This window comes from Rhopilema esculentum, chromosome 19, assembly GCF_057945365.1.
Source record: "Rhopilema esculentum isolate cy_ngs chromosome 19, ASM5794536v1, whole genome shotgun sequence".
In the NCBI taxonomy this organism is placed as follows: Eukaryota; Metazoa; Cnidaria; class Scyphozoa; order Rhizostomeae; family Rhizostomatidae; genus Rhopilema; species Rhopilema esculentum.
In genome coordinates this window covers 7,979,250-7,991,636 of record NC_142833.1, presented here as the reverse complement: position 1 = coordinate 7,991,636, position 12,387 = coordinate 7,979,250, and the positions used below count along the sequence as shown (strand labels likewise).

The 12,387-nt window shown below is 35.1% G+C and overlaps 2 protein-coding genes across 2 annotated transcripts in view; one reads left to right on the top strand and one right to left on the bottom strand.

The window, feature by feature from the left end:
* The first annotated feature begins 3 nt into the window (after positions 1–3).
* On the top strand, positions 4–3,597 carry LOC148957976 (N-alpha-acetyltransferase 38, NatC auxiliary subunit-like). The gene is made up of 3 exons (XM_089113910.1): positions 4–120; positions 2,400–2,562; positions 3,270–3,597. Exons 1-3 carry the CDS (start codon positions 58–60, stop codon positions 3,416–3,418), a joined length of 375 nt encoding a protein of 124 aa, XP_088970036.1. The 5' UTR covers positions 4–57; the 3' UTR covers positions 3,419–3,597.
* A 137-nt stretch (positions 3,598–3,734) lies between these two features.
* The window catches only part of LOC148957975 (uncharacterized), a 31,347-nt gene continuing 22,694 nt past the window's right edge, over positions 3,735–12,387 (bottom strand). Inside the window, exons 18-25 of the mRNA XM_089113908.1 lie at positions 11,996–12,301; positions 10,224–10,687; positions 9,619–9,713; positions 8,780–8,936; positions 7,937–8,003; positions 6,895–7,166; positions 6,345–6,507; positions 3,735–5,851 (exon numbers count right to left, since the gene is read on the bottom strand). Of these exons, the coding sequence (XP_088970034.1) occupies positions 5,454–5,851; positions 6,345–6,507; positions 6,895–7,166; positions 7,937–8,003; positions 8,780–8,936; positions 9,619–9,713; positions 10,224–10,687; positions 11,996–12,301 (1,922 nt within the window). The 3' untranslated portion in view covers positions 3,735–5,453. The remainder of the gene's footprint in view (positions 5,852–6,344; positions 6,508–6,894; positions 7,167–7,936; positions 8,004–8,779; positions 8,937–9,618; positions 9,714–10,223; positions 10,688–11,995; positions 12,302–12,387) is intronic.

The following is a 12,387-nucleotide window of genomic DNA, read 5'->3' as shown; positions in this document are numbered from 1 at the left end:
TAGGTTAGTCATCTCCATTGCATTGTGGGTTAATGGGGAATCAAAATATCTAGCAAAATGGCAGACGATGCTGCGGAAGAGGTTACCAAAGCAAATGTTGATTACACAGAGAACGCCCAGGTAATTAATAGAACTAGAGGACTGAGATTTGCATCTGAAAAAATTTACGAATTGCTTCATTTTTGAAAAATTAGAAGTTGTAATGGCGGACTGTAAGCCCTCCCACAACACAAGAGTTGGAGCAATAGCGGCGAAGATCCAAAAATATTTTTGACTGTTGCGAAATAGGGCGTGGTCAGAAACTTTTAGGGACCACGCCCTTATTTTTTAGAGAAAGTTTCAATTTCTATAGTCAAATATTTAAAGTACGAAATATTTTTTGTCGTCCAAAAATTAGTTGTAGAGTCACGTGGCCCCTTGGAACGATTTCAGCAAAAATTATTTTCCTCAGCTCAGATTCTCCTAATGAAATCAACATGCTACGAACACATAATTTGTTGTATAACCTACATGCTTGCATACAGACAGTTTTTTCGGCTTTTCATCTTTCTACATGAGCAACATTACTAGAAGCCACTTTTTTGATGAAAACTTAGGCCTTTGCCCCTTATGGAACGACTCAAATTTAGGCATGCAGAAAAGTGCACAACGTAGAAAAACGGGAATTACCATCTGCCTTCTTTGCTTCTACCTTTATCATTCATCATTAAAAATCAGACTTTTGTTGCGCCATTTGTTTTCAAATTCAGAGTAAAGAAAGAATTAAGTTATTCCCCAGTTTTTTTGTACTTAAACAAGATTTATCCCATGTCACACCTTCAGCCACTCAACAAATGTCATATAAATTGTCAAAAAACACAACAGAGAGCCTGCCATTCCTTTGAAGAAGCCATTAGGCTAATGAAAGTGCACCCTATAAAAAACCTCTGTGAATGAAAATTGTACAAGCTATTGTTTGGTTTTCGACAAATATTTGTTTCTGAGAGACAAAGGGTTTGTTTTGTTATAGCTAAAATACCCACCGAGGGAATTGCCTAGAAAGTTGAGATGCAGAAAAAAAGTGTCAAAGGTCTACTGACAGCTTTTTATTTACATTCCACTTGGTTTTGAAAGATTCTCCTAGCTTTTATGAATTAAATGAAACAACGATAATTAGCAAAAAGTACAAGTAAATAACCACTGTGCAATAAGCTACCTCTGGATTCCAAATGATGTACTCAAACAATAGCTGAACTAGTTGGGTCTAATAAAATACAAAACCAATGTCCGCGCAATGATCAAGAAAATTTTCAATTTGTTTAATATTGACTCAGTGACTCTGTGCGACAGTGTGAAGTATAGAAAACCACTGAAACCTCAAACAGACGGCAATAGACCAACTGTAGTGTAGAGTCTCTAAGACTCAGGTATACTTCTTTACACATGAGCAAACATTCCATCATTGAAATTGCCTTGCTATTATTTCATAGCTTGCTATATTGATTGACATGTGACCATTGTTTGCATATACCTTTTAAAGTACCTATGAAATGAAATTTGACAAATTTAGAGAAAGGTACACTTTTTATAAGCAAAATTTGCTGATTTCAATGATTTATGTTGAGTTGATTTTTTTCTTACAGAACCGTCTAAAAATTTAGGTTGAATATCCCATTTCCAGGTTTTCCACTGTGACAAAGGGCTCGTTATCCCTGATGTCACAAAGTTTGCAAACACGGAAGTAGTTGGCGTTTATTACACTAAGCAGAATTTTGCTATTGGAACTACAGTTGAAATAGCCGAAGGGGCCAATTTTAAGTCAGGTTCCATACCCAAACTTTTTAGTGCACCAAAATGTACTTTTTTGTACATCAAAAAGTATTGAAATGTAGTACTAAAGTATAACTGAGATATAACACCCTCTTTAAAGGTTCTGGAGCAAAGTACCCCAGTCTGAAAATAGAAAAAGAGGGAAATTTTCAGTACTGTATGAAACTGCCCCTTTTTGTAAAGTTTCATGCTATTGTATCTGCTTTCAGAAGAGATATTATAATATAATGCTGTCAGGGGCTTGGGGCAAGGAACCTCAGTCTGAAAATAGCCAAAGGAAGCAATCTTCAGTTGGGTTCCATATCATATCTTTTCAGGGTATCAGACTACCCCTTTTTGCAAAATTTTATGCTGGTATCACAATTTGCACAATTGTTTGACTAACAATCCTGACTGAGTGGTATTTAACACATTTTATAAGTATAAATTCAGTGAAAAATATCTTTGTTTTAGGGTTTTTGTTGCTAAGTAAGAATAATCTGCCTAAAAAACCAGCTCAACTCCAAAGCTCACATTGTTTTTAAAATATTCATTGTGCTCCTCGTGACTGACTTGCAATTTTTAATGAACATATTCTCAAACTCTTTCAGGGTGATAAAATTGACAAGGAACACATGTTGCTAAAAAAACTATTAAACAAAACCTTCAAAGTGAAAATCTCAGATGGAAGGACACTAGTTGGCTCATTTTTATGCACAGACAAAGACCAAAATGTTATATTGGGACAGTGCCAAGAGTATGTCAAGCCAAATGGTTAGTGGTCAATTTGCAACATTTTGTTGTGATTGCAAAAGAAAAATTCTGAAAAGCAGGCCATGCTCAGAGAGGCCTGCAATCATAAGCTCACACCTGGCGCCCACTTTGTTTTTCTAAGAAGTGCGGTTAACAACAATGCTTTATCATGAATTGCCACCTTTACACAGTAAACATTTTTAGACCCTGTTTGAAATATAACATTCTCATCACATATTGTCTTTAGTTTACCAATTCCACATGAAATTTTTTCCTGGTTATGTGTTACTATTTTCATTCCTGGTATGGCCTGGAACAGCATTGATTTCCAGGCTAGGAAAGTTTTTGTCTAGGTTAAATACTTTTTAAACCCTATGTTGAAAATAACTGGATGATTGAAAATATATTGATCAGTGTATTGATCATTTGTTTAAATGTCAGACCAAAGGTCATCATATTGCAATTACACTGCACCGTGTAACAATCAGGGGCTTCATCAGAGCATCATTGATTGTATTCCATTGTTGAATATAGAGCATCATTGAGTCTGTCTAACAGTTTGCAACTGTCACCTTTCTGCTACATCGCCAGACCCTAGACTTCATGCTTTTTGCTTTGTTAGTCTCTCTGTTAACTGATTAACTAGAAACCATTAACAAGTTTACTTTTCATGTTAAGCAGAAGAAAGGGGCTATATCATTATCAAGCAATGTATTAATTTCTTGCAGGACCTGAGGAAGGTGAAGAAGCGAGAACTCTAGGCTTGGCAATGATACCTGGCATTCATATTGTTGAAATTCATGTAGATACTAATGTACCAGAATTCAGGACTCAAACCCACCCGTTAGGATATGTAAATTTAGCAAATGAAGCATAATAGACTGATAATGTGTGTTATATCATCAACTTTGATTTGTGAATATTAAATTTTTTATATTCTTAGCTATTTAATGAAAAAATGTTACAAACTTCACTGAAACTTCTATTCAAATGATTCTTTATCTAAAAGTTTTGCTAATTGTTCATAGTTGATAGGCTCTGGTGGTTCTCAACCCACCTTTATTGAGAACCTGAAAACATTGTTATATCTTATTCTTTACACAAATGCATATTAGGTTAATTTTTAAACTTCAGTAAATCAGAGATAAATTAATTGCAAAACTTTTGTTGGGGGCAAAGAAATTTTGGTTGAAAAATATTTACAGTCTTGACTGCAGTCATGACTTTTCAACACATCATGTATAAAAATGCTATCAAATTTTTTTATGGCGACGTCATCTTTCAAATTAATTCTTCACACTTTTAAGTTTGTTTAGCATAAAAATTATTGTGCAATATCACTTTTTCCAATATAATGCCACAGCAAATGATTACCACAAAAGATATTATAACTGTGAGTGCATACTTGATATAATGAAAACACGCCATTTATTAGGCTTATCCTTTGTAATTTTTCAATCGAAAATTTAAGATGCAATTGCTCCAAAACTGCCTTAGTCTTACTCCATTGCAAGCTCATTGAACAGAGATTCTTGAAACAGAAAAAAACGAAAAAATTTATACAAATTTTATATTAATATTACCTTCATAATATTATGCCACAACGCTGTTCATTTCGGGCTCTATTGTTCAAAATGTATTTTGCATATTGGACATTTCAAAAGGACATATAAAATAAAATCCTATGACTGCTGCTCAGTTGGCAATGCACGGTATTTTTCTATACATTATTCCTCCAAAATGGAAACGAAGCTGTGAAAAGGCTTGACATCAATGTGCCTTCTTCAGCCAAATTTGGCCACGTCAATAGCTTATCGTGAGTTTCCAGCAAGCAAAAATATGAAAATCATTACTCTGTAATAGATTATTTATTCCCAAGCTTTAAGGTTTCACAAACCTCCCAACACTTCGTAAGGTTGTTGATAATTTACGTTTACGTGCATCAGCTTAGGCCTTGAGATGAACATGACAATATAATGGTGACCAGTTACAAATTCGTTACTCTCGGATTTCAGGCAATGTGTTCTCTATTCCCCAACTTCCATGTTTTATAGTTTTGAATCTTTATAAAATAATCTTTCCTTTAGCTTTGCTAGCTACATTCATTACTGTCGGTTCAAGCAACGTTTGAAAGACTTAGACAATTTTAGATCAAAAATATGTTTATAATGTAAGCCCATAGCAGCCTTTTCCTTACAGATACTTTAAAGTGTCTTAATTGCCCAAGCATTTGTTTACGGTCATAATTATTTTTCTAAATTCCTGTTTCTATACGTTTTTGTTTGACAGCATGGCAAGATCAGATCTAAAAACTATTTAAGCCAACAAATTCGTAACATAGCTTTGTCCAGCGTTCTGACAATTTGCCAGATTTCCTTAAACACGCTTATTTTTTCTTTAGTTCTATGCGTGCCCCGAATAAATTTCATTAAAACATTTTCAGCATTTTTTTAATTAGAATCTAATTTAGAGTAGTTATCACAGAGAAAACTTAAGCTTCTTAAATGAAAAGCATGCAAATCTATAAAATTTGGGCGCATGCTCACCTAGCATCTTTTCCATTTTTCTTAGGAATTTTAATCAATTTTGTGACTTATTTGTCCACTTTTCATAGGTCTCATTGTCCTGCTTGTTTGATGATGCTAGATTTGTTTGGGTAAAGTACTGTTGTGTTTGTCAGCAAAAAAGAAGTGTGTGATCTAAACTGCTCCTTGCCGTTTCTCTCGCAGGAGTCTTTAATGCATTGCTGAAAAATACTTCGTAAAATGTCCCATCAAGGCTTGTCCCTTCAAAGGTTTCTTGTTCTGGTGCATTTTGACATATTTTGGTTCTCGTGATCGACAGATTCACATGTTAGCTTTTCTGATGAAGACCTTTGATATCTATCGAACTGTATGCGAAACATTTGTCAACTAGCTAACATCAGGCATATTTTTACCATTGTCGTCTATAGTAGACATGTGTGAGTGAATCGAAGGTCGCTGAGATCGAGCTGTTTTGTTCTCTGGGCTCCATGCACCCGTCAAAGCTGTTGCTCTACTGTTTGTCATACGGGCTTCAAAATTATCAAAACTGGCCCCGCTACCTAAAAGTATAGTCTCTTTACTAGGTATGGTGCGGTTTTTGCCTTTCAAAAATCTGAAGGAGCCGAAAACTCCTTTCATCTTCTGCTTGTTGTCCTTGGAAAGAAACTCCATTCTTTTCTTCATATGCCTTGCATACATTTTTTCCACGTTTTCTGTCCAGGCGTCTGTAAACTCTGCTAATGCTTCTTCACAGACTCTTTCAATATGTTTGAGTTCGAACGGTTCTAGAAAAATATTGTACTAAATCAGATTTTGTGCTGAATATATTGGCAGCATAATACCGAAAACCTACAACATGGTACAAAAAAGTGAAACCTCTTCCAAATCTAGCTAAAATTTTTGATTTACATGAAGCGCAAATGTCATTTTTAGGCCAAAGACTACGTTCGTATTTTTGAAGCAGAACAGACAGAAAACTGGGATTGTTTTATACTTTTCTAATATTGACCTTACTTAATTAAATTGAAACTAACAAAGGCTGGGTATTTTTTGTGTTCCATTAACATTGAAATTAAGTTTTTCCCAGTAATACCTAACCGTTTTAATTAAAATTGGTTTACCTAACCGTTCAAAGAAAAATTTGATATTCTTCTCAAGATTTATGTTTGCATAATCGAAGTTATTTATTAGGAAGTGGCTCGACATCAGGGCAGGCAAGCCAGACAAATAATGCTCTTTGTTCCTAAGGATAAATTTTTCAAGAAGTATTGCAAATACCTTTTTGTTCCTTTAATGACAGCCTTTTCCTTTTGTGAATTGTGTATAAAAAGCCCATGATAAATCCAATGACGAAAAGTGAGCTGACTGTTATCAGAGATTTCCTCAGCAGGGGTGAATGAGAATCAAACATTGAAACCGTCTCTCCCTTTTCTTCATTCACCTGTATAGTAAATAAAGAGTGAGGCAAAAGCCACAATAGGCGATTCACGCTAGACTGATGGTTTTGTAGAGAACTATATTGAAGTTGAATGGAAGATAGTCGAGAGACTCTACCAGAGAATTATATTGAATTACTTCATAGAACATTGTAAAGTAAGTAAAATGAAAGGTATTTGTTCACGATTCTGTTTTAGAGAATGCAAAGAAAAATAAATCGAGAACTGTTTTACAGAATACTGGATAAAATTTTGCACAAGACTCTTGTAACATTTATGACAATACCATATGACAATATCGAATTTTACCTTCGAGAAGTTTTAATAGCCATTTGTTGCATTGTTTCCAATGGAAAATGTATACTATCCAATTGAAAGACTGATCTATTTACCTCTAATCCAGCCGTCCTTTCTTCAATGAACTTCAAAATAGTATTAGATTGTGCATTGAGATAACTTCTGAACTGAGGTGCTGCATTTTTCATGTCTCCCGACAATACAAATCCATAGGCACTTGGGTATCTGATGCTTCTTTTTGCTATGATATCAGAATCCGAAAACAGATCTTCCCGGGCTGCCGCAGAATATATGTCTACAATTGCACCGCGGACCTGACGCGTTTTCAAAGCTTCTGCTACTTCTTCAATTGTGTTGTATTTTTTCTCTGAAAAGTAAGCCTCTACTTAACAAACTTTGTTAATTCAATACTTAAATCAAACGAATGTTTATGTATTTGCATCAAACTTCCGCTCTTTACTAAAAAGAGTCACCTTTACCGAATAAATTTTTCATTTTTTAGCGATGACTCTATGCCCTTATTCTTATCAGAACCACGCCAGTCATTTTGCTACAGTTTCATAGTAGAATGCCAGACAGAATGTTGCTAGAATGCTAGCAAATGCATAAAAATAATCTAATACCAAAGACAATAACCAGCTTATATACAATGATGCAGGCAGTGAGCACGAAATTGGAGGACATTGCTGACTTCTATTCTTAGGAAGCTCGCTGTCTTTAACTGAATACAAGCCAGTTCTAAACCAGGTATATTAAGGTGCATCGTGTAAACCAGTGTCAACTTAACAATGGTCTAGAAATTTTACATAAATTTTTGGTTTTCTTTTTTGAAAACATTTTCTCAAAAGATCGATTGCAACGTGGAATAAAACATTGAAGATGATTCTAATTTTTCTTAATGGTGCAACTGGACGTGTTCCTTATGGTGCAACTGGATGTGGTTATGAATTATCGAAGTATGCCTATTTCAAAAACAGAAGCTCATATAAACTATATGTCAAGTGCATAACAAACCTGCGTAGAAGTTACAGACGCAAAATGATTTATCTCAGGTACAAAAATAACGTCCTCATTCCTGAACTGTTTAAAACAAATGGATAATTTTTTGACTAAGATGTGATTACAAAATAGCCATACTTGTGTTAACTTTGGCATTCCTGTAAATCCCTATTTTATGCGCCACTGAATCGTGAATTGCAGCTACCTACAAATGAATTGCAAAGGCAGGTATTGTCATGTTTATTCTCGGATAGGAATTACTTTGGATTGCATTGATAAGAACAGACACTGACACTATTTACAAACTGCCTAAATAAAAGGAACATCACCATTTTGATATTAGCGATCAATGTGATTAAGCATCGCTTTTCGGAAAATTTAGAACCTGTTTGCCAAGAAATATGTATCAAGTATTGTACACTAAGAATTTCTCGTTGTCGACGTACAGCTAAGCATGAAATTTTAGGATTTTCATTCGTCAACACGAGCTTTCTTTAACATGTCTTCTAGTTAAGGTGTTAAACATATACAGTGCAACTCACTTCGATATGATTATAACTACGACAAGGAGCTAGATATGTCGTTTCTAAATTGTGCGAAATATATTTGACGAAAAGTAACGACAATCCTCACTATCAAAAGTGACAACGGATGTCATTCCGAGTTAAGCACTGGTAATGCATTAATATAGGCAGTTATCAATATAAAGGTGATGAATTTGAGGCTCTTGTCACTTCGATTAACTTGCTTCAAGAGGGTTCTAACTCGATTTAAACCAATCAGCATGCAGGTAACTTGATCCAATCATTCACAGAACAACTGAATTCATACCAACAACCTATTAGCATGTTTTAACAATCGTGAAAGCAGAAGCTGTGTTTTGGCATATTGCCTGTTGAATACTGCAACAGTGCTCTGATAAGAACAGCACTGTTAGGCGAAGGTCATGTTAGTCTAAATCAGTTTTTTCCACAGACATACCTCCACTCCATACAGCGATGGGTCACTGTAAACCTGAGTTGCAGTTATTGCTGTTGTTAAGGCTCCCGTGAATATTGCCAGATTAATCATTCCAACAAGTATCCAGACCATAGCAAATAACCTTGGTCCCAATCCTCGAGGTACCAGATCTCCATATCTAAAGGTGAAAGTCTTATTCGTCAAAAACATTACAGAGATGTAGTAGTCTAGAATATGCTCTGCAAATCATTTGAACAAAATATTGATTGCTGGATCATTGGTGTCCTATGAATATGTTCTCTGTTTCTCTGAGTTTCGTTCTTGCGCACTCATCAGACTACCGTATTTCCATAAAAATAAGCTGCGGCTTATTTTTTTATGAAATGAATTTTTTCGGCCTACTTTTGAATCGTCATATTTTCGAATCGGCTTATTTTCGAAGGTCGGCCAATTTTCGAGGAAATACGGTATATCGATTTTTCCATATTTACTTTGCACAATGGAAACATAATGATTAATATGCATTCTATGCATACATAAACATCTTATGCTTTATCTAATGAATTTCTAGCCTTAAATGTATCCGTTTTGGTATTGGTTTAGTAATTTTAGCGTCAGATGACCATTAAATTAATATATTGTATGAAATATTTTCTGCATCATTTACTAAGCTTTGAGCCAAGTGAAATTTTGTGTCGTCAACCCATATATCATCTCCATTTGTATAAAAAAATTTGAAAAGTTCAATCAAAAATGCACATAGGTCTGGCTACTATTATTGGTTACCGTTGAACCTGTAACGGCCTAAGCCAAACAGTTGAAGTGCTTTGATCATTCTAGGGCAGCTCATAAGATCTTACCCGTGTGTTCCCATTGTGATATATGCCCAGTACATTCCATCGAAAACTCCTGGTAAGCAGCTGTTAGGGAAATCGCTCTCCTTGTTTCCAAACTCCTGCAAAAGACCTAGCCGTTATTGTCTGAAGGTAATTTTACTAGTGTGTGTCATGTGCATAATAGTGTGTGTGACTGGATTGTGCTTGTAGCAGAACACAGGCTACTTGCAAGCGAGCCTTTAAGCAAGTTAAGCTTACTCATCTTATAATGTTTCAAAAACAGTGAATTGTTTTCAGCTTGAAATTATCGTTTTATGACTTTGTTGTTATCGTCAGTTTATTTCATTTTATTTTCATTTTGCCATTTCGATCCTTGTCATTTCTATAGCTGCAAATCTTACTCAAATGAAGTGAATTATTTGAAGAACAAAAAGATATCTTAAGCTATTTTAAAAGTAAATCAATTACCCTCTGAAGGATCTTCTTTGAAAATATGAAACTTTAGTTAAATATGCTACTGTTATACTACAACTGAACAGGGTTGGTAGATAAAGGAGCTTTCAAGTCAAAAGCTATCATTTTTAAGACGCCTGAGACGAGGCTACTTACATTTATTAAGCGATACTTACAAGTGCCCACATGATGTATCCAGCTAAGGTTAATAACACGACATTCATTGCAAATATCGGCCATGTTTCTAGAACTCCACGCATCATGTTAGCTATTTGATCTTGTACACTGTCTTTGATGATAAAATAAACTACTCCAGGATGGCTGAAAACTGGCACAAAGGAAAATCCGTAGTATGTTGTGAGTTCATTGCTTCCAAATACAGGAAAACTTATGTCTACATAACTGTCAATGTCCTTTTTCATTTCTTGCAGCGACCGTTTTTCAGCCCAGCCATTCTTTCCATTATTTTTGTAGTCTATCTGACTTTCTGGGCTCCTTTTGCATGTCCCACATGTGTATTGTGTTAGATTAGATAGAATGTTTGCAAACAGACCGTCGATGTTTCCTTTACTATCCCTGTATATGTATGGGGCACTTGCAGCGAAGTTTGTATACATTTTAGGAGGACAGGCGCAGGTTTCTAGAACAGAAAATATTAATGGTATTGTGTTTGACTTAGAATGATACTATATTAGCCAGATTTGTGAAAATTCTTTTCAGAATAATTTTTGTTTATTAGCAATGCTATAATGACTTTATTTTTTTTTTATTTTTGAAATTAATCTCATAAATTTTGGCTCATTGGATTTGATTGATAGGGAAATGCAATGTTTACTTATGAAAAATGCTTTGTTCTTTGGATACTCAGTTCTATGGAAACTGCATTTTGCTAAAATCCACAGCTTGTTCTTTCGGGCAGACTTTTGTTTGAGGTTTATTTCGTTTGATCAAGATCTTTAGTTCGAATTTCTTTGATACATGCTCATTATCAATTCTGTTTAATCAGAACTCCCTGCATTAATTAGAAAATTAGTGTTCTCTGGGTCCAGTAGGAGACAAAGCAAAATTTTTCCTGTTGCTAGATTTTATAGAAGATTTCTGTATATGGGCGATTTTGTTTGGTACCTCGTGTATGCATGGTTTTATTGCTACGACCGATTCTTTTCAGGGAATTGTATTGCAAAAACAGGATGCTGATTGTGCATGTGTGTGAGCGTTGACGTAAAGGCCGATTTACACGATCATATTCCATTAAAATTTCCGTCACATTTTTCATATGATCACATGCTGTTATCGTGTAAACGACAGTGTTAACGATCACGACTGCTGATGTAATAAGAGTATACTTTCATAGCAAATAAACATGAATTTGAGTGAGATCACCTGAATATGATCGTGTAAACCGGCCTAAACGCAGTTTAAGGCACTAGTTTGATAGCTAAAGATTCCCGACCAAATGGTGACCCAATTTGATTTTGTATTCATGCTTTTAAAAACTTCGCTCAAGTTCGTCTTATTTTCAAATGCTTTTAAAATTCAACTGTAGCTTATATCACTCATCTTTCCCTAGTTTAAGAGAAAAAATCATCGCTTTCACATGTTGATGTTGTGTTTAACATGCAATAATATAGCGTTGGATGGGATTTTCTTGCACTCCGTAAGTAAGGGCTTCGTCTCAGATTTTTCCGTAGGGCCCAAGATGCTTTCGTTATGCGACTGTGTGTGGGTTGGGAATATTTGTAGAGAAGGTTTGAAAGAGAGCAGTATCTTTTTCAAAAGTTTTTAGGGGGTTTGAAAAACTGTAGTATCTATTTACCTAAGCGATACATTTACTAGAAAAATCTTATGTTGAGAAAAATATGCACATGCTTATGCATAAACAAGTTCCGATTACTAAGTAGTTACTGAGTACTAAGTACTGCGACACAAACAGGTAGAAAATACATACCTCCATACGATACAGCAGACATCACTCCATCCCCTTGAATATTGTATGCCAAAATTTGAATACTGTATTGGGAATTTGGTTGCAAGTCTGACAACACTGAGTTATTTAACGAGGGGTGTACCTCTTTCACCAATGTTTTTGATCCAACAATGTTCTGCCCTGCTATTTTATTAAGCGTATACAGAACTTTGTAGCCCAGCAAATCACCGTGTACAAAAGCAGAATTTATTGAACTCCACTCGATTTTTATCTGACTATGCCACAAGATGCTCTCGATGATCACATTTTCGGGTGCTTTCGATGGAGCTGGAAAAATCAACTGGTTAATGACAAATAGAAATATTTTACACGATATCGAATTCTATACACTTTGGGTAATAGCGATAGATTTT

Bases quoted from the DNA above. Each gene is read 5' to 3' on its own strand.
- LOC148957976 (XM_089113910.1), top strand. From the start codon at position 58: ATGGCAGACGATGCTGCGGAAGAGGTTACCAAAGCAAATGTTGATTAC. The intron at 121-2,399 runs GTAATTAATAGA...AAACTCTTTCAG, and splicing joins ATTACACAGAGAACGCCCAG to GGTGATAAAATTGACAAGGA. The intron at 2,563-3,269 runs GTTAGTGGTCAA...AATTTCTTGCAG, and splicing joins AGAGTATGTCAAGCCAAATG to GACCTGAGGAAGGTGAAGAA.